We start from the raw sequence: 27,812 nt of genomic DNA, 5'->3' as shown, positions 1-27,812 counted from the left end.
TTTTCAACCATGCACACTAAAAATGAAACCCATCCGTTTACTGTTTCCATCACTGACCAAGAATGAAAATGAAACCAAGTCATAATGAAACAGAAGCAAAGCCCCCCACCCATCCTTCATGGAGAAAATCTGATTACATTTTAGTCAAGTTGTGGTGTGTCGTATCCTGCTTAATTACATTGTTGTTGATGAGCAAGGCAAACAGCTGTATTCCCATATTTTAAACAGTATTTGCTGCAGAAAACATGCCAATTAATCAATCCTTAAGAAATTCAAACCAACTTTAGCAGCGATCTTTAAATGTTATACACTGATAACAACCTTGTTTGGAAGCTTTTTGTGTTATTTGTATGTTAATTGCCGATTGGTTAAAGCACATTCGTCATCATAGCCGATGTTGTTTTAGCTTGTCAAAAAAGCAGATTGAGAGTAAAGTTTCCATTTCCTTCAACTATAATAAATCACGATAAGAAATTATAATAATAACACACATCTGTGATTAATTTAGTTTTATTTTTTAAACAGCAGGTACCAAATCGTCGGTTTTTTAAATGGGGTTGGTGTGTCAGTGACAGGTAGCTATCATGCCACACGTTTCAATAAAACCTAGCTATGTAACGTTACCTTCATTGCAGTGACAGCTTAAGTCATAGTTTCAGAAACGGGTAAAGTGAAACAAAGTATTAAAAGTACCTTGTTCTCCTGAGTTCGACATTGCCACGGCTCCGGGTTGTTGGACGCTGATGCAACAATAACGTGTCCGGAAGGCGAGACCGGGCTCTAAATACTCATGCTAGGAACTAATGTGCGTAGGAACAAAAGAGAAAGGGGACTCAAATTGAGATGGGACAATCTCCCCGGAAGTTTGTCTCTTTTGCTGTAGTTTATAATTTTTTCTATGGGCTTCCGCAGCCACCAACGTGTATTTTGCAACGTCTGTTTTTGTATATAATAAATAAATGCTAAAATGTCTAACGTCAAAGAGTATATCGAGAAAGCGACTCGTGTTTATGAACGGTACACAGAGTATGTAAGAAGAAACCCAGCTGCCACAGCACAGCTGGAGAGCACAGTGCGGACCATTTCCTACCTGATCGCAGGTGAGTATGTAAGTGACAGTGGGCTTTCACCAATATTAGCAATAGCCAATCATGATTTTACTCTTTATTTTGCAGGACGATTTGCAGATTCCCACGAACTATCAGAACTGGGTGAGAAAATGTCAAGTCTATTGAGGGCTGTACTTCTTTGCTTGAGTTTCAGCAGGGTAGAGTGATCTCGAAATTGAGTAACTCAGCGCGTGCGTTAATTAGGTACAACTAAATTAAACTTTCTTTGGTAGACAAAACTATAAACGCAACACTAGTTTTTGCTCCCATCATTCATGACATAAACTCAAACATCTAAAACTTTTTCTACGCTATTTGTTTGTTCCCAATATGTTGATCTGCTTTGCCGTAGGGTAACTGTTTATTATTTCGACTACAAACTAATTTAGACTGATTGAACAGCACCTCTGCTAATGCAGTCAAGCAGTACGCTGTATTTTGCTGACATTGCTTCAATACACCAGTAATAAACAATAATTCAACACTAATTTGCAGTCAAACTCGTTCAACCCTCCTTGTAAATTGTGTTCATTTGCAAAGCTGAGTAGTAGTTTGCATAAAACCAACAAAACAAAAACAATAGAAATAGGTGGACAAAGCTGATGTTACAAACTTTTGAATGTATTAAACCTTATAATATGAATGCATTGGTACAGCGTGTGTGTGTAAGGAAAGGGAGTTGGATGTTTAGCAATAATAAGCTATTGAATAAAAATAAAAGTGACTGAAAACAGAAAGTACTAAATCACATGATGCAATGTTGCATAGAAATAAAGGTCAACTACATTTGAAGTTCAAGTCAACTGATATTTTCCCTTTTAAGGAAACCCAATAGCTTCCTGTCTCCAACTATTATGACTAAACATGAAAATGAAACCAAAGTCAGTGAGACAGATGATAAACTCTTGCACCATAAGCAAGTTCTAAGTTCTAATATGAAGTTATTGGTATGGAATATACTGTAGTGTGTAAGAAAAGGGAGTTGGATAATATGTTAGTGATAATACGTTACTGAAAGAATGTTTACATTTTCAACTAAATCTTTCAACTTAATGTAAAAGTATCATCCAGAGTGACCAAGAATGAAAATGAAACCATGTCAAAAGGAAACAGAAAGGAATGAGCAACATGATGCAATGTTGCATCGAAATAAAGGTAAATTACTACTATTCTAGCTGCTTATTTTGTATTTATACAATTTACATCATGTTAAGACATTTTCCAAGCAATTTAGGGTATTATTTAGAGACAGCTGTCTTTATACTTTACAGACAAATAACGATTGATCTAGAATGATTTATGCCACACTGCAATGCAATGCCACACTCCAAAAATAGACACAAACACACGTATATGTATATTTTAAGAACTGTGAGAAGAATAACTTTTGACGAGTCATGGGGTTATGTGATGACAATTCTGTAGTACAGCCATCCATCCATTTTCTTTCGTATATCCAGATCAAACTCAATTGCAACTAGTTTTTGTTGAGATGCTTGTCTGCACCCTGACTACTCATTGCTGTTCCCTCGAGCAGGGCACACAGTACAGTTTCATTAATCCCTCGTTTATTGCGGTTAATTGGTTTCAGACCCAACTGGTAAATGTGTTCCGGTGCTCAGGGAGCTGGCTGGTGGGGTGGACAGGAAGTGACGTCGGGGGTTCAGAGTTGAGTATTAGCTTGGTGTGAGTTGCGGCCACAACAGTAGCCCGTGTTAGGGATTACTGTGCCTGTTGTGAGATCATTCAAACCTGCAATAAAAGCCTGTTGCTCCGACAATCACATTTGGTGCTTGTGTGTCTCACCGAATGTAACAGTAACATTACTGACACCTAGTGACCAGTGTAGAATACTACATATAATCACAACACCTTTGAAAGTGTCTTCTGAATGCTTTATATCTGTACAGTATTTTACTTCATTTAGACATTTTTATGCTTGAAAATGCTTAATTTAGGCAAATGCGTAAAACATTTGCTTAAATATGCAAATTTTCTGGCAGGCTGTGTTCAACCACGAAACAGCATGATTTATCAATGAATATATTTTTGGAACACTGTGATAGAGTGATGCCGCGAAATTCAAAGTGTGAATTGGCGAGGGATTACACTTTTATTAAGGGTGTAATGGTGCATGTAGTTGTAATTGGACTTTATTTTGGTGGTGTAAACAATAAAAGTGAGGGACAGTAAGTGTGTCTTGTGTTACGCGTCTACTCTGTAAACAAATACAGTGCAGTCCAAGTTTTGGCTAGTAGAGTGGTTCCCAAACTTTGCACAGTCGCATACCCCTTCAGACATCTGACTGGAAGTCCTGTATCCCATACACACTTAAAAAAACATAAACCACACAATCAACATCTTTGATATATTATTAAATATATCATGACATTTTATTTAAAAAAAATTATTTGTCTCATGTTTCATCTGCACAATTTAAAACAGAGGGTTTTAGAGTTGTCTTCTGTTTGGTGAATTTTTTTATATTATGAATGATGATTATTATTAATTATATTAAATGGTAATAAGCTGTGAACTGTCACCTTCATGCTCTTTTGCTGTGCTTTGTGTGCAACAACATGGTACGTAATAAGGCACATAACATACAGGGGTAACACTTTACAATAAGGTACACAAAAATACAGTAGTTACTGAGGAACTAATGAAGATGTAATGAGGAACTAATGACTGAGGCACATACGTTTAGACTAGTTACTGACAAACTAATGAAGAACTAATGAGGAACTAATGAGTAGACTAGTAGTAGGAACTAAGGCACATACATTTAGAGTAGTTACTGAGGAACTAATGACTAACTAATGAGTAGGGGTTAGGGTTAGAGCTAGGTAGGTTTGTTCCTTATTAACTACTGTTACCCATACAGGAATCAATAACGAAATTAATTCAATAAGAGACTTATTACTGAGCCAAATGGTCATATGAGCACATGTATGTAGCATGAGATTATGCACCAAGCAAAAATGCACAGCAGCACAGAGCTAACATTATTAAAGCTCACCTGTGTATTTACATACAGCATTAACATTTGTGAACAAGGACGAGGTGAAAGGAAGAATAGAAAATACACGTCATACATACACATACTGTAAATCTCAATCTGCGTCACACAAAGTGTCCGCAACACTCGAAGAAGACACATTATTGGTGAAAGCATACATTTACTTACACGTGCAAAATTGGGGTCTTTCTAAAATAGGAGAAGCCAGAGCTTGAGACCGTCTTTTGTCATTCAACTTTCCTGTTTGGAAACATTTGGTCTTCCTGGATAAAGACAAGTGATAAGATGAAAGCAGTGTGCCGCCATTGTTCACTAGAGATGATCATTTCCACTGTGCAATTTGTCAGGATTAAACGCTCTAAATTTCTTTGGGTCTCGCTCTGTGTGTTTTTCAGTGTATTCTGCGTCCAACCTCCTGGTGCTTTTCAATGACAGCATTCTGCGCAAAGGGCTGAGGTGTGCCCTGACTGTGGTGAGCACCGAAAAGATGACTTTGGATTGCTTGACGGTTAAAGATCATGAACTTGCCTGAAAGGGAATAATGAGTGAGGAAGGAGTGTCTTTTATAATTTTAATACCGCTGCAAAAATCCTGAAAACAGATCCATTTTTACTCGTTATTATCCCTGCTTCAGTGCTAGTACTACCTTGAATATTTGAACTTTAGTTTGTGTTGTGGGCAGAATGTATTCTTAAGTGTTTGCTTGGCTGTGTTGTCCAGTCCATCTCGCAGCAGAGAATCCTCACCTGGCTGTCAGTGTTGGAATATGTGGAGGTGTTCCTGGAGATGGGGACCCAGAAGGTGTGCGGTGAAGTTGGACGTTGGCTGGTCATCGGACTCATTCAAATTTTTAAGTATGTGAATTTTATCAGTACAGCCGGCCCTTGTTTATTGCGATTAATTGGTTCCAGACCGTGATAAGTGAATTTCCACGAAGTAGAATTCCTTTTTTATAAATGGAATGTTGTCTTAGTTTGAGCATAGAAAACTTGTTTACGATCTTCTAAAGAGGACATGAAATAACACCCCTATAGTCACCTTTACACTCATATTACCCAATATAGTAAACATAGTAAGATCAAATAAGACACATAAAACATAAACAAGACATAATATAGACTCACACACAGGCCCGCTGATAAGCAACTTTGGGTTGCTTATCAACCCTGTTGCTTTGGGTTTGTTTTCAGGGAGCTACAGAGAGACTTGGCAACACTGACCCACATACCCCAACCTACTCTTTGTGTCATTTCATACTCTTCCTACACAGTTATATAGTAATAATACTTATGTACATGTACATTATAATTGCACACGCACATACATTTCTTACACACAACCACTAACCTGTGAAAATACTGTAACTCGTTCGATGATGATGATGCTATGCTAGATGCACCCAGGCCTTTGTCTTTGAGCGGGTGAGTACAATATGTCTTCTGAATGCATTACAGATGGTCCCTTGCTACATCGCAGTTCGACTATCGCTCCTTCTCTCTATCACGTTTAAAAAAAAATTAATCAGTTAATAAATGATTGCTGTTTCGTGGTTGGCTATGGCCCATTTTTAGTCAAAAAATATTGAAATACAGGCTATATGTCGTATTCTGGCCACTAGGCATCAGTAGTGACACAAAAACATTGATGAGACATTACAAAAGTTCTCCTCCTATTCCGTGTGGAAGTGGTAAGTTCTGGGCTTCTTACTTTGTCTTTTTTCCCCCACTCCATTTGAAAGCCCTTCTTAAGTTTAGAATAAATAGATTGGAGGTTAACTAGTTAGCTCGGTAGTATGCGATGCAGTCGTGGCTGTCTCTTGTGTCCCTGCAGTGATCCTGTAGCCTGCGCATAAGCAATGTAAAGAATATTAGGAGTGTAAAGGTGACTATAGGGGTGTTATTTCATGTCTACATGGCTCAGATAATGGTAAAAAAAACGCATTTAGAAAGTCATACATAGGTTTTATATGCTCTAACTCTGAAAATATTTTATTTATTAATATTGAATCCTACTTTGCGGAAATTCACTTACCACGGTCGGGTCTGTATTTTCGTTCATCTTGACATTTTTATGCTTGAAAATGTTTATTTTAGGGAAAAAAAACATAAAATTTGCCTAAATATGGGAAAGGTTTGGACACCCTAAATGAAGGTTAGCGTAAAAATGTCTAAATGAACTAAAACACAAATATAAGGTATTCAGAAGATGCATTCAGACACGTTGTGATATGTAGTATTCTACACTGGTCACTAGGTGTCAGTAATGTTACATTATGTTACATTGCTGAAACAATAGCAACTGCAGGAACAATAACAAGGACCATTCCCAATGCTGACATGTAAGTCTACATTATGTCTTATTTTCTCTTATAATGTCTACCATATTGGGTCATAAAGATTACTATAGGGGTGTTATTTCATGTCTAGTGGGCTCTAGTAATGTTAAAACACATATTTAGAAGGTCGTAAACAGGTTTTCTATGGTCTAACTATGAAACTATTTCATTTATAAATAAGGAATCCTACATCGCCGAACCAATTAATTGTGATAAACAAGAGATGACTATTTTTTGAAAAACTGTTATAGAGTGACGCTGCGGACATCGAAGAGCGATGTGGCGAGGGAAGACAGTGTGTAAATTTTCAGCCATGTCAGCTGTGCCTTGCTTACACTTAGGTCCAGAAATATCCCGACAATGACAGTTTAATGATTTTGCTTTTATGCACCACTACAATAAATGTGAAACCAACAAAGACGTGATTCGTTTACTACAAGCTCACTAGTTGTCAACAGAAAACAATGAATTCCGTGTTTTTCCTGCCATCAGCGCCAAACACTTTGGGGGACTGATGGTAAATTGATTAATTCATCATTTCAATTTTGGAGTTGTCTGCTACATTTTTACTGACCACTTTTGGAATACATGTTATTACGGGCCTCAGGTGGTACACAAGACAACATAGTCTGGGAACGGGGTATGAGTAAACGGCAACCATTTGTGAAAGGTTGAAAGTCTGTTTTAGTTGTTATTCATTGTGGTGATGTATAAATGGAAGCCATTCTCTGGTGCAGCTAGGTGTAATTTTTTCATTCACATTGTCATTTTCTGCATTAATGCCATTATTAGGAGCTAACTGTAATGAAGTTAATTCGTCAAACTGATATTATTGACTTTTCACACCACTTTTATAGTCCCCTTTTAACAAAATATTAGTTCAAGATTCAAGAGTTTTATTGTCATATGCACAGTAAAACAGGCAGTTATACTATGCAATGAAATTCTTTTTCTGTTCATTCTCCCAAGAAAAGAAAGAAAACATAAGAAATATTAATACCAATAAATTAAGCAACAACAACAGAAGAGACATTAATACAGATAAATAATACAAATAAATGAATAAATAAATAAGTAAATAAATAAAAGTGCTATGAGTGTGTGCGTGTGTTGCGTGCCGTGTGTGTTGAGTGCTTTGTTGAAAAAAAAGCCTGATGGCCTGTGGGTAAAAGCTGTTCGCCAGTCTTGTGGTCCTGGACTTCAAACTCCTGTAGCGTCTGCCTGACGGTAGAAGTGTGAATAATGAGTATTGTGGATGTGTGCTGTCCTTGATGAGGTTGTATGTTCTGCGTAGGACTCTAGATTTATAAATGTCTTGCAGTGAGGAGAGGGCTGCCCCAACATTGTTCTGTGAGGTCTTGATCACCCGCTGGAGTGCCTTCCTATCACGTGTTGTACAGTTACGGTACCAAACAGTGATGGAGGCGGTAAGGACACTTTCGATGGTGCATCTGTAGAAGCAAGTAAGGATTTTGGTGGACATGCCAAATTCCCTAAGTCTTCTCAGGAAGTACAGTCTCCTTTGGGACTTCTTCAGAATTTGTTGGGTGTTGTGAGACCAGGTGAGGTCCTCGCTGATGTGTGTGCCAAGGAACTTGAAGGTTTTCACCCTCTCCACCTCAGTCTCATCAATAAACAGGGGTCGATGCAGCTCCTTTTCCCTTGTTCTTGGGTTGATGATCATCTCTTTAGTCTTATCTGTATTGAGAAGGAGATTGTTATCACGACACCAAGCTATGAGGTCCGCCACCTCTCTTCTGTATGATGTTTCAACACCACCAGTGATCAGTCCGATGACTGTAGTGTCATCCGCAAATTTAATGATGCTGGTGTTGTTCTGGGTGGCCACGCAATCGTAGGTGAAGAGCGTGTAGAGGAGCGGAATCAGCACACACCCCTGTGGGGTCCCAGTGCTCACAATTCTTGAGCTGGATATGCAATTGTGGACTCTGACTGACTGGGGCCTGCCTGTTAGAAAGTTAAACACCCAGTTACAGAGGGAGGGTGACAGGCCAAGTGTGAGGAGCTTATTTGTGAGTTTGTGGGGGCTGACTGTGTTAAAAGCAGAGCTCTAGTCTATAAATAGCATTCTGACATATGTGTCCTGGCCCTGTAGGTGAGAAAGGGCTGTATGGATGGCAGTGTTGACTGCATCATCCGTGGACTGGTTCTGGCGATATGCAAACTGTAGAGGGTCCACAGTTGCCGCCGGGAAGCTCTTTTTGATGTGGGTCATGACTATTCTTTCAAAGCACTTCATAACAATAGGAGTAAGTGCTATAGGGCGATAGTCATTCAAGCAGGTCACGTTGCTCTTCTTGGGTACGGGCACTATGGTGGTGGACTTAAAGCAGGTCGGTACAGATGCTTGTGCAAGTGACAGGTTAAATATGTCAGCAAGCACATCAGCTAGCTCTGATGAGCAAACCCGAAGTGCACGTCCTGAGATGTTGTCTGGGCCTGCTGCTTTTCGTGGTTTGGTTTTGTTCAGAACCCTGTGCACATCAGCTGATGTCACCATGAGAGGTGAGTCCTGTGTGCTCCCCAAGTCCAGCCACCCTCTCTGCTTATCAGGAGTTTGGGTGTCAAAGCGGGCATAGAACTCGTTCAGCTCATCTGGAAGTGTGGTTTGGCTGGACGTGGCTACGCTACTCTGCTGTTGATAGTCTGTGATGTGCTGGAGACCCGCCCACATGCGCCGAGGGTCTGAGGTGGAATAGTAGCCCTCAAGCTTCTGTCTGTACTGTCTTTTGGCCTCTTGTATGGACCTCCTCAGGTCATATCTGGCCTTTTTGTAGTCATCAGCGGTGCCCATGACAAATGCAGTCGAACGAGCACGTAGCTTAGCCCTTACATCACAGTTCATCCATTGTTTTTGGTTAGGGTATTTTCTATGTTTATAGTAGGAGTAGTTGGGTTGATACTCAGAGTTAAGCGGGAAAAAGACTAGCTTTTTACCATTTACACCCTCTGAAAGCAAAGTCTTAGAGACTTCTCATGATCCTATAAACGCAACAACACAAAGTGACGAATACCATGTGATACCATGTCAATAACATGACACCACAGACCTGCTGCTATGACTCTTGTTTTGTTGATTGCATTACAGATCCAACTATCACGCCAAAGTAAAGTATACTGCAGTGAGGTCACAAGTTCACTTTCTCCTCTGACTACATTTTTCTCTCCCAAAGGGCAATAATGCGCCTTGTGCTTCTTTTGTGGTATAAATCCGGCATCCAGACTTCACCTCCCATCATCCCCCTTGACAGAGGTGCAGAGATTGGTGGTCAAGGTCAGTCCTGCACAATACACTCTGCTTGATCTTTGTCTTATGTACGTTTGAGATGGGCTCAGAGGTTGGTGGTATTTCCTACCTCAGAAAAAAAACCTGATATACATGTACAATGTACATAAATACTATTAATAAACATAGTATTATATACATATTTTCTCTGTTTATAGTAGGAGGTAGATCTTTGGGATGTGGTCATTTTAAAAGTGTGAGCACTCCTGTTTTAGAGGTTGTTTTAAGTTAATGCACATATTGCTCATTAAGAGGATAACACCAAAATTCACTTTTGTTAAAAATGTTGTTTTCAAATACTTCTTCGCCCAGTTTTATTTACCAATATACCAATTGTTTAAAGCGAAAAACATTTGTGGTCTTCCCTTTTTATTTGTATATGAAGTACATGCATCCTTCTCCAGGAAAGCTTGGATACTTTGTTGTAAAAGTCTGATCACCTTCTGTTGAGTTTGGGTATATAATCCTCCATCTTGGCAGTCAAATGCCTTCATTCATTCAGCAGAGCATAAAAATATATTGAATGTATGTGACTAATGGTTGACTCTAGCTGACGCTGTTTGTGTATTTCAATAAAGTTTAAAAAAAAAAGCTGGCGCAGGCTTTTTCTCTCTATGGAGAGACGTCAGTGACAAGCACCTTCCAGCTCACCCTTCATGGTGATGTGGAGTAATGCGGCGCCTCAGCGTGACATTTCTATGCATTTTATCGTCCAGTTTGAAAGAAAAATGACTGTAGAAAGTCATGGTGTATGATAAATGTTTCTGTAAACATTATATTGGTGACATGGTGACAATCAGTAATCACAGTGCAATGCAGTGCACTCAGACTGTAGGCTCAGCTTGTGCACTTACGGCGAGAGCAGATACTCGCTGCAGCCTCATTTCATGTATCTGACCTGTATTTGATTGGTAAATGTGCAAATTCAACAATTTTTACAGAAGGAAATGTTGAATACATGTATAAAAGTTTAATATTCATGTTTATTTCATGTTTATTGTTTGTACATTTATTTTGCCTCACCTGGCTCCCGTGAGCGCACGTCACTGCAACCACACTATATAAAAACCCCCAACACATATCCATATTAATGTGGCTCTTTTACTCATCTTTTAGGGATCAGGTGAGGCTTGAGTTACATTAGTAAAGTATTGTAACTAGGGGTGTGACGGTACACCATAATCACACATACAGTACCTCAGTTTTGAATGATGGGGGGGCCTCAATACAACTTTTTCACTTCCTATCTGATACCAATATTGCAGCCTTGAATATCGACCGATACCGATATCAGCACAAATCATACATGCTTTTATTACTTATTTTGTAGTGTGGAATGTTGGAAAAAGGTTGATCATGTGATATTAATCGAACAGAGAACAATTATCAGCAACAGCAGATATGAGGAAAATGCTGCATTTACTTCTTTATGCATGTGGGGTGTAGTTTTAACCACGATCTAGTGGTAGGAAGGCATAATGTAGAGAGGATCGAGGTGCTCAATTGAGCGTTTACACCCAACTTTACTCACCACCGATGGGCTGGTCATTGTTTCTGTTATAGTTAATGACTTCTTGTCGTCCTGTGGGAGTTTCTCGTGTAACGCTGCTTCAAATGAGACGAGATTGGTTGTATTAAGTGTTGCACTCTGCTCCAACGTCTTTTTTGGACTTTAATGAAAAATCCACTCGGCCGACTTCGCGTTAGCACATGCTGTTGTTGTGATCACATGCCCTGCTGGGGCGGAGTCTGGAATCAACTGCTCGTATCGGAATGTCAGTATTGGAGATTTTAGATGCAGGCCCATATGATCCAATACTTGTTACACCCGATATCCGATATCAATATCAGATCGGGACACCTCTAGCTTTAAGGTCACGGTTCATTTTTGCTACAGTTGAGATGCATTGCAACGCTGAATGCACACTTACTTCCTGTCCCTCACATTAAACATGTTCCGCATGGGAAATCTGCATACAGAAAAATTTAAAATAAAATAAAAATTTCCATACCAAAAATCAAATGTCAAATACTGTACATTTTTCTGATACATGTACTCTTACACTCCTAATTTTAACTACTTTATGTGGGTTGATTTTTCTGTCTTGGGTTTTTTTGTACTCAGACTTCCCAAGGAGAGGGCCAATATATTATTTTGAGTTGTGGTGTACTGTACATGTGCCCATTGCATTAAAATGTGTAATCAAAGTAATCATGCACATTGATCTGGATTTTTACAGCCCTAATAGATACACTTTGTGAGTGAAATGAAGAAATGAAGATTGACATTTTTGAAGAAGTGTAATTTATTCTGTAATTGCATCTTGGTTACGTGTTCTCAAGAAGTTTTGAAGTTGTCAAAGGTAGTTTCCTATGTTCATTTCCTCTTCTGCACAGATGACGGTGATGTGAAACAGCAAGATGACACCTGCTTTGTGGGCCAGAGGTCAGGACGTGTGATCAGATCTCTGGGAAGTGGTAAGCATTGTTCACACTTCTACCATTGTTTGATACAGTGGAACCTGCTGAAGTCCCTCGCATTTATGTCGACAACTCATCTATGTGGACCAACTCACCAAGTCCCGGTCCATTGTGCTCTTATTACTAAAACGTGCCTTCTTAAGTCGATGTCAACATACATGGTCAACTGCTTCTCTATGTTGACATGTGTCGATGTGTTATATTGTCACCTTCCTCATTATCACTAAGCAGAATGAAACAACTACTGTCTAGCTACACAGCATTAAAACGTACACACAGCGACTTCCTGTTCAGTGCAATGTAAGCTTGAAAATAAAAATGGCAGTATTAACCTGGATTCTACCAGGACAGCTAACAAAATTGATTCATTTAAACATTTTTTAGGGTGTTGAACCTTGATTAGCGCCAATGTTACAATCTGTTCCAGAAAGTCAGACTCCTACCAAATCATTTTTTCCCATAAGAAATCATTTAAATCCAATTCATCTGTTAACACAAAACATGTTTTTGTAGTTTTCCATGCAGAAAACAATTGAAATGCATATAAATGATGAATGAAAGGGATAAATGAGCTTTTAAGGTTACTTTTACCTTCACTGAAGACATGCTTGTTGGCAAAGACATGATGCAGCAGTGAGACTAACACTTCAGTAATGTTTCTCATCTCAAGTGTCTGCTTTTGTTTTGATCACGGCAGCAAAATAAGCCAAAATAAAGCCAAAGAAAGCAGCAAGTGCCAGCATTTTGATAAAAAAAGATGACAAACTGTGTTGAATTCAAGAAATACAGTAACTCATAGCAAAACACCGTCCGTGTTGATCTCGCTGCCAAACTATGTCTTTGTCGACACGTCATCATGTCTTCAATGAAGGGAAGGTAAAAGTAACCTTTCCGCGTTTATGTGCATTTGCAATTGTCTAATGCATGTAAAACTATAATTGTAAAGCTATAAAAGCGTCTTTTGTGTTAACAGTTATGAGACTTGTTAGTTAGCAAAGTACTACTGAGTCAACCGCTGATCACATCATAGACGACGGAGCTGAATTCCGCTTCCTGTTTCCATGTATTAGCAAGCTGCTAAGAAGGACGTTTTGTGATTAAAAATACATTAAGAACACAGTTGTGCTCACACAGGGCATTATAACATGACAAGTTGTACCCAATTTTGTACGCTAACCGAAAAATGTACAGAACCTGGGGCAAAATTATCTATGTTAAGAGAAAAACACACTAACCGGGGCGTACAGACACCCAGGGATCGGGAGCCAGATGTGGCTCTTTTGATGACTGCATCTGGCTCTCAGACATTTCTTAACACGATAAAATACATTTTTTGAAATTATTTCCACTGACATTTTAAAGCAAAATATTACAGAAATCACAGGATTAAAAATAATGTTAAAAATACAAAACTTTCTTATGCATTTTAATCCATTCATCCATTTTCTACCGCATGCGGGTGGCCAGAGCCAATGCCAGCTCTCCTTACGATATTTTACGGGTCAGACACCAAAACTTGATTATTACTGGATAATGTGGTAGCCTACCCTGCTCATTGAGATGTCAAGAAGTAAACTTCCCTCCTTTGATCAAATAGTCAGCTAGCTAATTCTACAGAGCCAACACTTTCGACGAGGAAGTCGGTGCAAAGAAAGAAATAAACGGCGTACAGTGCAATACCATTTAGCACAGGAAGTGTTATTAATGGTAAGAAGTATTGTATTTATTATTGGTTAGCTTAAGTATAATAATGGTATTAAAAATAATACATTCAGAGACTTACTCCAAAATTGCTGGTCTTGCTTAAAAATTCACATTTAGTTGTATTCAGTGTTAAAAAATATGATACGGCCCTCACAGAAATACATTTTAAAATATGTGGCTTTCATGGCTCTCTTAGCCAAAAAGGTTCCCAACCCCTGCACTATACCATTTTTAATTCTGGGCTGCGGTAATGCTTCTAACGTGTCAAACTCTGAGGAAAAAAAGAAAAGAGAGTACCTCATTTTGTTTTGTCTTTGGACTTTGTAGTGATTTATTTGAATAGTAAAACGTCCTTTTAACTGGTTTCCACTTTCCTGCGATGTGGCAGCTCCCTCCATGCATGCCCGACAGTGGGGAGCAGCTAGTCAGAAGAAAAAGCCGACAAAACGGAGCTTGAAGGAGGAGAAGCTCCACAGCAAGCCAACACCCTTGCTGCTCCAGGAGACCATCGCAGAGACTGTGTATATCAGTCGACCCCTTGTACATTGTATCCTTCTCACTTACTGTTTTATTTGGGATAGAAACGTATTTTCTATTTGCCTATAAAACATTAGGAAACTGCACATACCAAAGTGTTTAACTGCATGCATGTTTATGGTTGATGCCATACCTAGAAAAGGAAAAAAACAAAACAAAATGTGTCATTTCTGTGCATGTTTTCTTTTGGTTAAAGTCCACAAAAACTGGCAAAGCACCATACTCTTTTCTATTCGATTCAGGGAATGATCAGTTTATGCGTTAATCATTTTTACAAACATCAATGGTACGCACTGCATCCCTGCTGAAAAAATATGTTTAAAAACATATTTTTTCTCAGAAAATAGGCCGTTTTTTTCCACATAAAACACATCTCATTCACCCTAAGTTGGTAATCATTTGTAAATATGTGATCATACATGTGAAATGTACAGTATACATGTACTACTGTTAAAAAAAAGCCTACAATTTTTACGTGTTTATTTCACCATTTGTATACTTCACTTTTTCATGAGATTTCCCACTTTGTTGAATATTTGCGTAGTTAGAGCGTAGAAAACCTATGTATGACCTTCTAATTAAATCAAATTTAAACATTATTAGAGCCCTCTAGACATGAAATAACACCCATGTAGTCACCTTTACACTTGTATTACATAATATAATAGACATAATAAGAGAAGAAAATAAGACATAAATAAGACTCCTGCTTGTGTGTGTTGGTGTAAATGTGTTCTGGTGCTAGGGGAACTGAGTGGGAGGTGTGCAGGAAGTGACGTCGGGGGTTCAGAGTTGAGTTTTAGCTTGCCCTGGGTTAAGGTTGGCCCGTGTTAGGGATTATTTTGTGTGCTGGCACAGAAAGAGGTTAATGAACATTTAAGGAACAATACATTTTTATCCACAAATTGAAATTGTTCGAATGAAAAGTTTCTGTAAGAGTGAAAGTCAAGGGAGCACAGTTGATGCATCTCTTCAGATAAACAAAAAGTGCATTTCAAAAATCTAAATATACAAATGTAACTTTTCTTGTGATTAACTAAGTATGTACGTTTTCTAATAGGAGGAGCATTTCTTCTGCAGACCACCCCCATGCCAGGACCAGTAGTTTCACTTGAATCGCCTCCCAGTCCGCTCGACTGTCACACCTAGGAGAATGAAATGTGGGCAGAATTCACCCATAACACAACGTGACCTGAAGCGGATAAGACGCACTTTGTCTGTCTTTAGCGCACTGTCCCTCTCCTGCTCGCAGCACCCAGCCATTTCGTGAGTCACAGACGTGATGTTACATTCCCACTCGATCCCTCTTTCCGCTCAAGCACGACAAAGTCACCCTTAAAATGTGGCACGCACGTCGTGGTGCGCTAGCAAGCAAATGGAACACGCAAGACCGCGAGATGCATTCATCACATCGGGTTATTTTTCACTAGTCACTCAAAACGGCCACCAGTTGACTGCTACATTGGATTGGGTTTAGCATCTTTAATGCACAAAGTGTATTACAGTGGCCCATGACATTGTTCAATTTTTCGAAAAAGTTTAGGTGAGACACGCCAGTGTCCATGGTTTTAATCCCATTCGCAACAAACACAACATTTATTGTCAGCGTGTTGTATGAGGCCGAATGAGACTTAAAAGGTAAGCCCGTGCTCAGTTTGGTGTTGAGGCCTGCAATAACCATGTTGACCTCTTGATGGCAACAGACTACAACGTGACTTGTGTTGAATTACTAGAATAGGTTGTTTGTGTTGCAAGCAGCGTGAGTTTAGTTCCCACTCAGTGACTGTGTGTATGTGAATGTGAGTGGTCGTTTTTTCGGTGTGCGGTGTGATCGACTGGCGACCAGTCCAGGGGAGTTTCCCTAAAACTCAGTTTGTGGTTATTAAATCAGGGCTAATGATATTCTTTACTGTTACGAATATTTAAGCCATTGCCACATAAGATGTCAAAAAACATAACGATTTTAAAACTATCATTGCACTTTAGATTTTTTTTGGTGAAAAGGATGATTCTCTATTATTTGATTTTTGTCCTTAAAAGCAATCCTTTCTGTGACTGCAGTACTGTGCCTCGGACTGTGTGGGAAACAGTCCTGGAAACCATGGCTCGCCTCCGCAGCTCTTGAACTTTCCAGGTATGCAAATGTTTGCAATATGCGTTTGTAGAAGATCATCTGACACATACAAAGGAACATTTTTTTATATTGTATGTCATTCTGTATTTTTGGTGTATGATCTTTGACCCACACAAATGGAAAACCTCATTAATTAGTCATCTTTCAAGGAGACAAGCCCTGCCATACGGTCTTTAAGGACTTGATATTGTGAAATCTTGAGAGCGGCGCCTCTTGTCATTGTGTTCAGTGATAACTGCAAGCCATCCTGTTCATGTCATAGCTACAAAGTCACAACTTGGCCAAGTAATTTGGCTCAATTATCTCACCTCATTGTCATTTCTTGACAGACAGGAAATTTCGAACCTGTTTCATGACATTGAGCAGGCAGGTATTAAGATTGCTGTTTAATTAATGATTGCATACTCATTTGCAATTTGGATAAAAAGAGCTGAGCAACAATGTTAACTGGAATACCACAGCTGATTCTAAAAGCAACAATATGATTTGTGTTGTGTTACTGTAACACTGCTGCTTCATTGTCTTCAGTGATTACCAGGTCATAGCTTTTTTAAAATTTCTTCCTTTGTTGGTAATTAGGGATGCAGCTAACAGTGATTTTCTCAGTAGATGAATCTGCAGTTTGTTGTTTGAATTAATTGAGTAATCGCGTAGGCCCTAAACTGACCAGATCAATATGAACCAAACACAACAGTTAGTGGTTTTTGGTCTGCAACAAAGAAATGAGGCAAAAATGTTTAGTCAAAGCTGATGTGTGTGAATATATTTTTCTGCCTAAAACACAAAGATAATAGGTCTGCTTTCATGGACGACTCTAATTATGTCTACTTCATTGGGTAATAGGAGTTAAAAACCAATGTAGGGGTGTTACTTCATGTCTAGAGGGCTCTAATAATGTTAAAAAACGCATTTAGAAGGCTGTAAACAGGTTTTCTATGTTGTAACGATGAAAATATTCCAATTTATAAATAAGGAATCCTACTTCACGGAAATTGACTTGGGTCTGGAAGCAATTAACCTCGCAATTCGATGTGATTACGATTCAGAGGCCTGCGATGCGGTGATAAAGGGATTATCGATGCATGTTTTTTTGTGATCAATAGTTGGTCATTTTTATCATTCAGATTTTTTTCTATATAGAATTTGTTTTTACTCATTGTGTACTACTAAAACAAATAAGTAATTAACACATTACACGTCTCTCTGTAATGACGACAGATTGCGGCACACATAAACAGAAAGACAAAGACAAACAATAAGTGGATATTCTCACCACTCACTTTGTAACTCTTAATGCGGAAGTACAAGTTGCTGCATTTAAGTATGCTCGGAAATCCCAACGTGAATTCAATTTAAATAAAGTGATGTCTTTGAATGCAACCCCTCATTGCTCATAATAACACAGTTAAAGTGTGATTCAAATGTTCTGCTACTATTAAAGAAACTAGTGTTGGGGAAATAGATTCTCAGACGTGTGCTATTTTTTTAACTTGATTAAAATTTTCATTTAATTTGGAGCTGTTAATGCATACACATATACAGTATATAATCCTATCCTGCCTTTTATCTTTCTTCCATTAAAATACAGTAAAAATGGGCATATTTTAGACATTGTTGCAAATGGTGATTAATCATGATTAATTAATTAGAAAAACTGGGATTAATGTGATTACAAATTTTCATCATTTGACAGCACTAGCATTTTGTAGTTTTTGTTTTCTTTGCAGTGTCATTTTCTGTATCAGCTGAGTTTGAAGTTTTCCGTAATTTTCATATCTTAGTAATAATATATCACATGCATGAAAGCATATACGCAGCACAAACAAGAGATGAGCTGCTATATTTGCGTGTGTTTGCAAAGGTATTAGCCCGGGGCAACATTTTAATGAGCGTGAGTCATATCGTTCTGAGAAATATGTTGCTTACGCACTTAAAGGCATCGACGTCACGTCAGGATGTCATTCTTCTCGCAATCAGACTTGAAAGACGGCAAACGTCGAATTGAAACCGCGTCTCTTTTCTTTCCTGTGTAGCTTTGCAGTGCTCTATGAGAGGAGGTTTGACAATCGATGGGAGAGGGAAGAGATGAGGAGGAGAACCTTTCTTTTGCTCTACTACCTTGTTCGTTCTCCATTTTATGACAGATATTCAGAGTAAGTATGTTTCAAGTCCATCAAGCACACACGGGATCACTGGAACCCCCAGAAAGAACATCTGTTGCTCACATTTTCAGGGAAAGTTGATATTTTGTTGTGAACGGGTATCGTCTGGCTTGAAGTGACGCAAGAAAGTGGAAGGGTGGAATATTTGTGAAAAATATTGCCAGTTTTGCATGTTGAAAAAGAATTTAAAGCAGGGGTGTGCAAACCTTTTCCAGCGAGGGCCATATAGTGAAAAATGAAAGGATGCAAGGGCCACTTTGATATTTTGTAATGCAACATGTACAAGTAGATATACTAAGAAGTTATTTACACTCCAAGAAAAAAAAATGCGTCTCAGCTTTGTGATATCGGTGAAAAAGCCTATTAGTAGTATCGACTTGGCTCATTTCTGCTGTTGTTTTTTAAATTATGACTTTATGACCATAATATTATGACTTATTGCCATAATATTATAACTTTTTCCCCAACCTGATTTTTCAAAAATGACAAATTAAGTTTTGTTTTGTTTGTTTCTCATAATATTCTGACATTTTTGTCTGCAATATTTCAATATTTCAAAATGACATATTTTCCCTCATATTAAAAGTTTACTCTCGTACAATTGCGACTATATTTCTCATTAGAATACGACTTTTTTTCTTGGAATATTTTACTTCAGTCTCATAAAATTGCAGCTGCTTTTCTGTGATGTTATTTTTCCTAGATGTTATTCTTATAAAATTACGACCTTTTTTTTAATTACATCGCAACATATTTTTTTCGTAATATTTTGACATATTCTTCTTTGACATATATTTTTCCTTTTTTCCCTGGATATTCTGCTGGCCAATTTAAAAAAAAAAAAAAAAAAAAAAAAAACAGCTGCGGGCCGCACTTTGGACACCCCTGCTTTAAAGCCTTGATCTTATCTATTGCATTTGAATCAATGACAGCTGATCCCCGCATTCAGCATTCACGGCCCCTCAAATTTGCATATTTTTGGTCAAAATTGTCTTGAAACACATCTCATTCACCCTAAGGGAGTAATCATTTATAAATATGTGACAATACAGGTAAAATGCACAGCATACATGTACCACTGTGGCAAAGCCCATGTGTCCCTGTGCTTCACTGATACTCTTATGTTTTTTCCTCAATGGTTGCGATTTCGCACTTTGTTTGGTGGTCCTTGAATGCACCATGGTTGTGCGCTGTGACACAGAAGTGTGTTTGGCTACAGAAGCACAGTCAATCCACCCTCAAAACTTGCAGCGAGGTGAAAACAAGTGAATACATGATGGTAAGTCATTACTGGAAGCAGTATGGATTATGCAGACTCAGCTTCTCGGGCCTGCAAGTCGAGCGCAAGCCTGATGACCAGGCTAAAGGCTACATCGCGACTCCGGTTCTCCAAACAGATTTTATTTGATCAATGACTTAAAACACCATAAAACACCATGCAATTGTTTTTTGTTTATAGACCAGGCATGTTCAAACCTTTTCCAGCGAGGGCCAAAAGCTAAAAAATTAAAGGATGCAAGGGTCATCCTGCTATTTTGTAAAGCAAAAAATAAAGTGACAACGTGTATTATTATGAAATTTGGTCTTTTTTCCCAAAATATTTCTTACTTTCTTCTTAAATAATATTTCTACATTTTCTTCCCATAATATTCAAACTTTTCCCCAACCTAATTTTCCCAAAATTACATCTTTATTTAGTTTTGTTTGTTTCTGATCTTTTTTTTTTAATTTTTTTTTTCAAAAATTTTTATTTTGTCTTTGATATTTCAACTCTCTGCTACTAAAATAACATTTTTCTAATATAAAATTGTGCCATTTTTTCTCATTAGAATACAACATTTTTTTCTTAATATTTTGACTTTATTCTCGTAAAATTGCAGCTGCTTTTACCATTTCTGCTATTTCAACTTACTTCTCGAAATTATGATTTTATTCCCATAATATTTTCATGACATTGTAACTTTTTCCACAACCTAAAAAATGATAATTTACTCGTTTACTCCTTTACTCATTGTTTTGCATATTTCAACTGTATGATAGTAAAATTGTTATTTTTCCTCACAATATTACGTTATTGTCATAAAATTCCATCCTTTTCTTGTTAGATTACAACTTTTTTCTCTTAATAATTTGAGTTTATCCATACAGCTGAATTTGTCATTTTTGCCTTTTTTTTTTGTTTTTTTTTGTTAAATTTTATCTTTACAACGTGCCGTGGGCCAATAAAAAAACAGCTGCGGTATGTGTAATGTAATATTATGAGAAACAAACAAAACAGAATAATTTTTGAAAATAATATTACGAGAATAAAGTCCAAATATTATGGGAATCAAGTCATTATATTTTAAGAAGAAAGGGGGAAAATAGGAAAAAACAGCCGAAATGGAAAAGACAGCTGTAATTTTACAAGAATAAAAAAAAAAATCAAATGAGAAAAAAAGTCACAATTTTACAAGAGCAAACTCATAATATGTGGAAAAATAATGTCATTTTAGTCGCATAAAGTTGAAATGTAAAAGAAAAAAAACATTCTTAAGACGTAATATGAGAAACAAACAATAACAAACAAAGAATAAATAATTTTTGGAAAATAAGTTTGGGGAAAAAAGTTCTATTATGAGAATAAAGTCAAAATGTTATGGAAACAAATAAGTCATTATTATGAGAAGGAAATGTAGCTGATATATAAAAAGCATACAATACTGAGTCAAACACTTCCTAAGGCTCAACAAGAGACAGGACTGCCACATTCATCATCTTTATTATTACGGGTTTAAATTATTTTGTACACACCACCTGGAGGTAAGGACTTGAACAAATTTGGATTTGACCACAAATGGCCCCCGGGCCATCGAAGAGATGTGCTGCATTAATGACTTTTGCGAGTTCTTGTCAATCATTCACATGAATTCTAATGTTATTTTAACCTACACTTAGATGATGTTTTAGACCCTCTTTTAAAGGAAGTTTCATTGAGTGCCCTGACAACTCAGTGACGTGGATGAATGACGATATTGACAGGCATCCTGAACTGCTCTCTTCAGACGCGGGTCTTCCCTGCTGACTTCAAAACAGCGGTGGTGAGGTCTTTGCTGAAGAAGAGCGGTTTGGACACCTATGATATTAATAATTATAGACCTGTATCTAATTTACCATTTTTAAGTCGACTTTTAACTAATTGGAATATAATATAGAAGTTTCAGTCTGGATTTAGGGTGAACCACTGTACAGAGACGGCCCTTTCAAAGATTGCGAGGAGCATTGTGGATCGTCAAAAACTGTAAAGGCTTGGTGCTAGTGGATCTAACCAATGAAATGACATGTGGCGTCCCTCAAGGATCAATTTGAGGTCCTGTTGTTTTTAATGTTTACATGCTTCCCTTTGGCAGTGTCATCCATCAGGAGACATGGAATTCATTTTCACAGCTACTGTGTGCTGATGATACACAAGTGTTCATTTCCATGTCCCCTGATGACACAAGACCAATTGATGCTCTTTTGAACTCTATTTTAGACATTAAATCCTGGATGGAAGACATTTTACAGCTAAACCAGGACAAAAGTGAAGTTTTAGTCATTGGTCCAGAGGCTCTGAGGGGAAAACAATATCTAAATTATAGGCATTGTCCTTTACACAACAAATTCACCGAAAATAAAAAAAAAGGGCATTATTTTTTTGTTGTTGTTGTTTTTATTTTTGCTTTCTGGTCTTCCTAAAAATAATTTCATGTTTGCAATTACTCCAAAATTCAGCAGCACGTGTCCTGACGAAGACCAGAAGGGGGGCCCACGTTACACCAGTTTTAAAATCACTGCATTGGCTTCTCATTGGTGTCCCGGGATCAATTTTAAGGTTGTTTTTTATGGTTTATAAGAGTCTTGATGATCTTGAGCCTTCTTAACTTTCAGATTTGCTTTCACCATATGAACCCTCGCGGACCCTGAGATCCTCCAGCACCAGTCTCCTCGTCATCGTCAATATTTTTAACTCTGTAAGGCACTTTGTGTTGCATTTTACATGCACGAAAAGCGGCGTATAGGTTGCGTTTGATTTGATTTGATCTGTTCATTGATCGTTTGCGTTATCATTCGTTATTGGTGAGTACCTTACATTGTAAAATAGACATTTTTATGGCCGTATGAATTACTCATGGTTTTGACTGGATCCCTCATGAAAAGCGGGTATCGACTGTAAATTGTCTTGCTGCGTGATTGTTGTTTGTCTGATAACCCAAAAAGGCACAACTGTTACACTATAAAAGAGTTTGACTTCATTTGCAGGGAAAAGATTGTTTTCCTGCTTCGACTTCTGGCCAGTCACGTGCCAGGGATTGGCCTTGTCGCACGTAAGTACGCTTCACAGTCGGGTAAAATGAAGAAGTGGGTGCCTTTGATTGGTTTCCTCTCTTGAGGGTCTTTCTGGGATCTTGGCAGGTCCAGGCTCATGCTAAAGCAGGGATGTCAAAAGTGTGGCTCGGGGGCCATTTGCGGCCCACGGTTGTGTTTTTTATTGGCCCACGGCACATTCTAAAAAAAAGAATTTAACAAGATAAAATAAAAAAAGGAAAAATGAGCAGTAATTTTACCCCCCCAAAAAAGTCAAAATATGAACAGAAAAAAGTTGGAATCTAACAAGAAAAAAGGCAAATTTCACAAGAATAAAAAAATAATGTCATTTTTGTAGCATGAACCTGGTATGTTTTTATGTTTTTTAAGGTCGTAACATGATGTGGAACCAAACAAAACAAAATGAAGTTTTAATTTTTGGAAAATTAGGTTGGGGAAAAATGATGGGAATAAAGTCAAAATATTTTGGGAAGACGATTTGCAAGGAAAGTTTAAATATAAATTGAAATTTAAAAAAAACTGCATAAATGAAAAAAATTGGTGAAATTGTATGAGAATAAAGTCAAAATATTTAGAGAAAAAAAGTTGTTTTTTGACAAGAAAAAAAGTCACAATATTGCGAGAATAAACCCGTAATATTATGAGGAAAAATAATGTGATTTTAGTTGAATAGAGTTTAAATATTATAGAAAAATGTAATATGTAATATTATGAGAAACAAACAAAACAGAATCATTTTTGAAAATAATATTACGAGAATAAAGTCCAAATATTATGGGAATCAAGTCATTATATTTTAAGAAGAAAGGGGGAAAATAGGAAAAAACAGCCGAAATGGAAAAAACAGCTATAATTTTACAAGAATAAAGTCCAAATATTAAGAGAAAAAAAAAATCAAATGAGAAAAAAAAAGTCACAATTTTACAAGAGCAAACTCATAATATGTGGAAAAATAATGTCATTTTAGTCGCATAAAGTTGAAATGTAAAAGGAAAAAAAAACATTCTTAAGACGTAATATGAGAAACAAACAATAACAAACAAAGAATAAATAATTTTTGGAAAATAAGTTTGGGGAAAAAAGTTCTATTATGAGAATAAAGTCAAAATGTTATGGAAACAAATAAGTCATTATTATGAGAAGGAAATGTAGCTGATATATAAAAAGCATTCAATACTGAGTCAAACACTTCCTAAGGCTCAACAAGAGACAGGTCTGCCACATTCATCATCTTTAATATTACGGGTTTAAATTATTTTGTACACACCACCTGGAGGTAAGGACTTGAACAAATTTGGATTTGACCAACTGTACCTGTTGATTTGTCCTGATAAAGTGTCGTGACGACTGACGTCATAATGATACATTTTATTTCCTACGGACACAAATGGCCTGGCAGGGGTGTCCAAACTCTTTCCAGCGAGGAACTCAGTGAAAAATGAAAGGACGCAAGGGCCGCTTTCATATTTTGTATTGTATGCTAAGAAGTTATACTGCATATACTGTATAGTTCAAGAAAAAAATGTATCTGGGCTTTGTGATAAAAGTGAAAAAACATATTTTTTCACAAACATAACTCTGGTCTTTGCTTTTTTGCCCCGTTTTTTTCCCCAACTATTTTAACAATCTCCTTGTGCATTTTTTTCACTTAGTATTATGACTGTATTTCCATAATATTTTGACTTTATTCATAACTTTTCGCCCAACCTTTTCAAAAATTTTCAAGCTATTTCAACTTTCTACTTGCAAATTCTCTTCTCATAATTATGGCGTTATATTTTGACTTTATTCTCGTAACATTCTAACTTTTTCCACAACGTAGTTTTTGAAAAAGTACTTTATTCAAGTTTTTGTTTCTCATAATATTCCGACTTTTTAAAATGACACATTTTTTCATTAATATTTCAACTCTATGCTAGTCAACTGACATTGTTTTTCCTCATAATAGTATCAGTTTGTTCTTGTAAAATTGAGACTTTTTTTCTCGTTAGAATATGACTTTATTCTTTATTTATTCTATTCTCAAAATTACAGGTGTTTTTCTCATTTCTGCTGATGTTTTTTTAAAATAAATTTTCCAACTATTTCAACTTTCTTTTTAAATATATATGTTATATATATTTTTTATATATATATTTGGGACTAAACTGACATTATTTTTCCTCATAATATTATGTAAAATTGCGATTCTCGTTAGGATACACCTTTTTTTCTCATAATATTTTTTCTTAATTCTCATAAAATTACTGCTGTTTTTTGGGTTTTTTTCCCAACTTTTTCCACTTTTGTCTTGTAAATTTTCTTCTAGTAATTATAACTTTATTGCCATAATATTATGACTTTTTTCTTGTAACATTATAACTTTTTCCGCAACCTAATTTTCCAAAAATGACAACTTTATTTGTTATTTTGTTTTGTGTCTCATCATATTAGATTATTGTTGTCAAATGATGACCATTTCTCGTTTGATTCTCACTTTTCTCTTAATATTTTGAGTTTATTCTTGTAAAATTACCGCACATTTTTCCATTCCTGTAGTTTTAAGTTTTCTTCTTCAATATGTTTAGAATGTGCCGCGGGCCAATAAAAAAACAGCTGCCCCTGGGCCGCACTATGTGCCCCCCTGCTATACAGTATACATCTTAATTGATAGTACATAGGTGAGGTTCCAGGTGTTGCGGTTTCTAACAAAGTGCTTGTTTCCCCAGGGCCTCTCCTGGATTACCTGCCCAGCTGGCAGAAGATATACTTCTACAACTGGGGATGAAACGTAGACGCCTGAACACGTCGCCACAAATTCTTGACGAGTTCTTCTTAAATAAATATTCTGCCATCCGCTTGTCTTTTTACCTTTGACTTTGCTTTTCAGCCCAGCCTCACGTCTAAGTTGACATTCTTGTAAAGCCCTCGCCATGTGACAAAGTACGCACAGAGACTGTGTCAGTGGCAAGAAACTGCAAGACATCTCAACAATTCATCTTACATAATTCACAATCTTATTTCATGGAGGAGGGACAGGTTTGTCAGTAGTGTACAAACCTGTGAGACTGCAAGAGTAGGTTTTAGGGCTGAGTGTGCGTTGGAAACCACAAACGTGCTCATTACTGACGTCATACTTTGAAGACAAGAAGAGGTCGCATCCTTTCAGTCTGATGTTTATAAGCAAAATAGACATTTTTTGTCGCTACAAGGAACGCGACCCTTTTGAAAAGTGGTCACCAGTGACCTTCTACAGCCTGTGTAATGTCTTTAATGTAAGTGTGACATCATTATCCTTGCTAATCTGATAATGAAACACACAGAAATGTCATACGGGAGGCGCTTGCAGTACTCGCTTCATCTTGAGGGGTGGAGGCGCGCGTGAGCTGGAAGGTGCTTGTCACTGCTGTTCTTCCATAGAGAGGAAAAGACCTTTTTTTGACAGCTGGAGAGCAGCAAGCCAAATGCATGAAAGATATTGTTATGCTCTGCTGAATGCATGAATGAATTTGTCAAAACGGAGGATTATACAGTATATTAGCGATGTACGATACCGCTGATTTTGTTTGCAGTCCAATGCTGAGTAAAATTCAGGCTGGTATCTGATACTTTGTGCAAATGCACCTAATGTGTCTGGTCAATTTGAAAAAGTTGTTTATTTCATATAATAGCATAAAGAGTACAAGACATTAAGTCATTAAATAAATGAATGTAAATAATTTTAATAATAAAAAATATAGTATAAATATATATATATATTAATTAATTAATTATATATTATAATCATGTTTATAAAACAAAATAATTTACATGAATTATTTAAGTGTATTGAAGTAGTGGGGTGTTTAAGATATAACCAAGCTAATATACAACAACAGAAAACACAGGACAAAATCCTATAAAATATGTGAAAATTGTATTTTAAACAAAAAATGAAAATATGTGAAATTATATAATAAATGATTAATTATTAATTATAGCTTCATTGACGATCAGTCATCGTTTTCGACTAACAATACCTCGTAAGTATCCAAAGTATCAACATTTTCCTTTGGGAATCAATTTTAAAGAGAGAAGAGCTGGTATCGGTATCCGCATATATCTATTATCGATCTAAATCACAAGGTGATTAGACTTTTACAACAAAATAAACATTTCCTGGAGGAGGATAGGGTGCATGTACTTCATATACGGTACATATGAAAGGTAAGTCCACAAATGTTTTTCAGTTCAGAAATGGTGCAAAAAAGAATATGAATACACATTTTAACCAAAGTGAATTATTTGCTTCTTTTTTTCTTTTTTGTCCTGTCCAGCCATCAGGGCTGTGTATCCCCATAAAAAGAATAAATAGATTAAAAATAAATAAAAGCGCGCACACACACCGTGGTCGACTGACCGATACCCGGAAGCCTCGTTGCAAGACATCCCCCGCTGGGGACCCAGGGAGCAGCGGAGTAGGGGATCACAACCTAGATCTCAAGCCGCGGAGAACGCGGACCATTAGGGAGCAAGAAAACCACAGCCCCCGCCCCCCATCCCAAGGGCAGGACGTTGCCAGCAAGGCAGACAGAGGAGCAGGCGAGGAGGAAAGCCAGCAAATGAGCAAACGGGCGAGCAGCAGGGCAACCCACCACACAGCGCCAGCCGACACCCGCGGGGCAGCAAATCCCCAGAGAGGGAGTCCGCACCTCGCAG

General features: G+C 37.3%; 2 protein-coding genes across 3 annotated transcripts in view; one reads left to right on the top strand and one right to left on the bottom strand.

Moving 5' to 3' along the window:
- cars1 (cysteinyl-tRNA synthetase 1) overlaps positions 1 to 792 on the bottom strand; it is a 38,114-nt gene extending 37,322 nt beyond the window's left edge. For both annotated transcript variants that reach the window (XM_054769998.1, XM_054770001.1), the window contains exon 1: positions 694 to 792. In XM_054769998.1, coding sequence (XP_054625973.1) covers positions 694 to 715 — 22 coding nt within the window. In that variant the 5' untranslated portion in view covers positions 716 to 792. The remainder of the gene's footprint in view (positions 1 to 693) is intronic.
- A 39-nt stretch (positions 793 to 831) lies between these two features.
- On the top strand, positions 832 to 26,608 carry pex16 (peroxisomal biogenesis factor 16). Its single transcript, XM_054770002.1, has 11 exons — positions 832 to 1,100; positions 1,176 to 1,211; positions 4,524 to 4,600; positions 4,849 to 4,982; positions 9,658 to 9,758; positions 12,168 to 12,248; positions 14,344 to 14,502; positions 16,554 to 16,626; positions 18,660 to 18,779; positions 23,070 to 23,134; positions 25,844 to 26,608. The coding sequence occupies exons 1-11, from the start codon at positions 968 to 970 to the stop codon at positions 25,900 to 25,902; spliced, it is 1,038 nt and encodes a 345-aa protein (XP_054625977.1). The 5' UTR covers positions 832 to 967; the 3' UTR covers positions 25,903 to 26,608.
- The last annotated feature ends 1,204 nt before the right edge of the window (positions 26,609 to 27,812 follow it).

Source organism: Dunckerocampus dactyliophorus, chromosome 3, assembly GCF_027744805.1.
Source record: "Dunckerocampus dactyliophorus isolate RoL2022-P2 chromosome 3, RoL_Ddac_1.1, whole genome shotgun sequence".
Classification (NCBI taxonomy): domain Eukaryota; kingdom Metazoa; phylum Chordata; class Actinopteri; order Syngnathiformes; family Syngnathidae; genus Dunckerocampus; species Dunckerocampus dactyliophorus.
The sequence above is the reverse complement of the archived record's forward strand: the minus strand, read 5'-3'. Positions and strand labels throughout refer to the sequence as shown.

Excerpts from the sequence above, each read along its gene's own strand:
- pex16 (XM_054770002.1), top strand. The coding sequence starts at position 968 with ATGTCTAACGTCAAAGAGTATATCGAGAAAGCGACTCGTGTTTATGAA. Across the intron at positions 4,601-4,848 it reads TGAGGTGTGCCCTGACTGTG|TCCATCTCGCAGCAGAGAAT; the intron begins GTGAGCACCGAA and ends TGTGTTGTCCAG. Across the intron at positions 18,780-23,069 it reads TTTTATGACAGATATTCAGA|GGAAAAGATTGTTTTCCTGC; the intron begins GTAAGTATGTTT and ends CTTCATTTGCAG.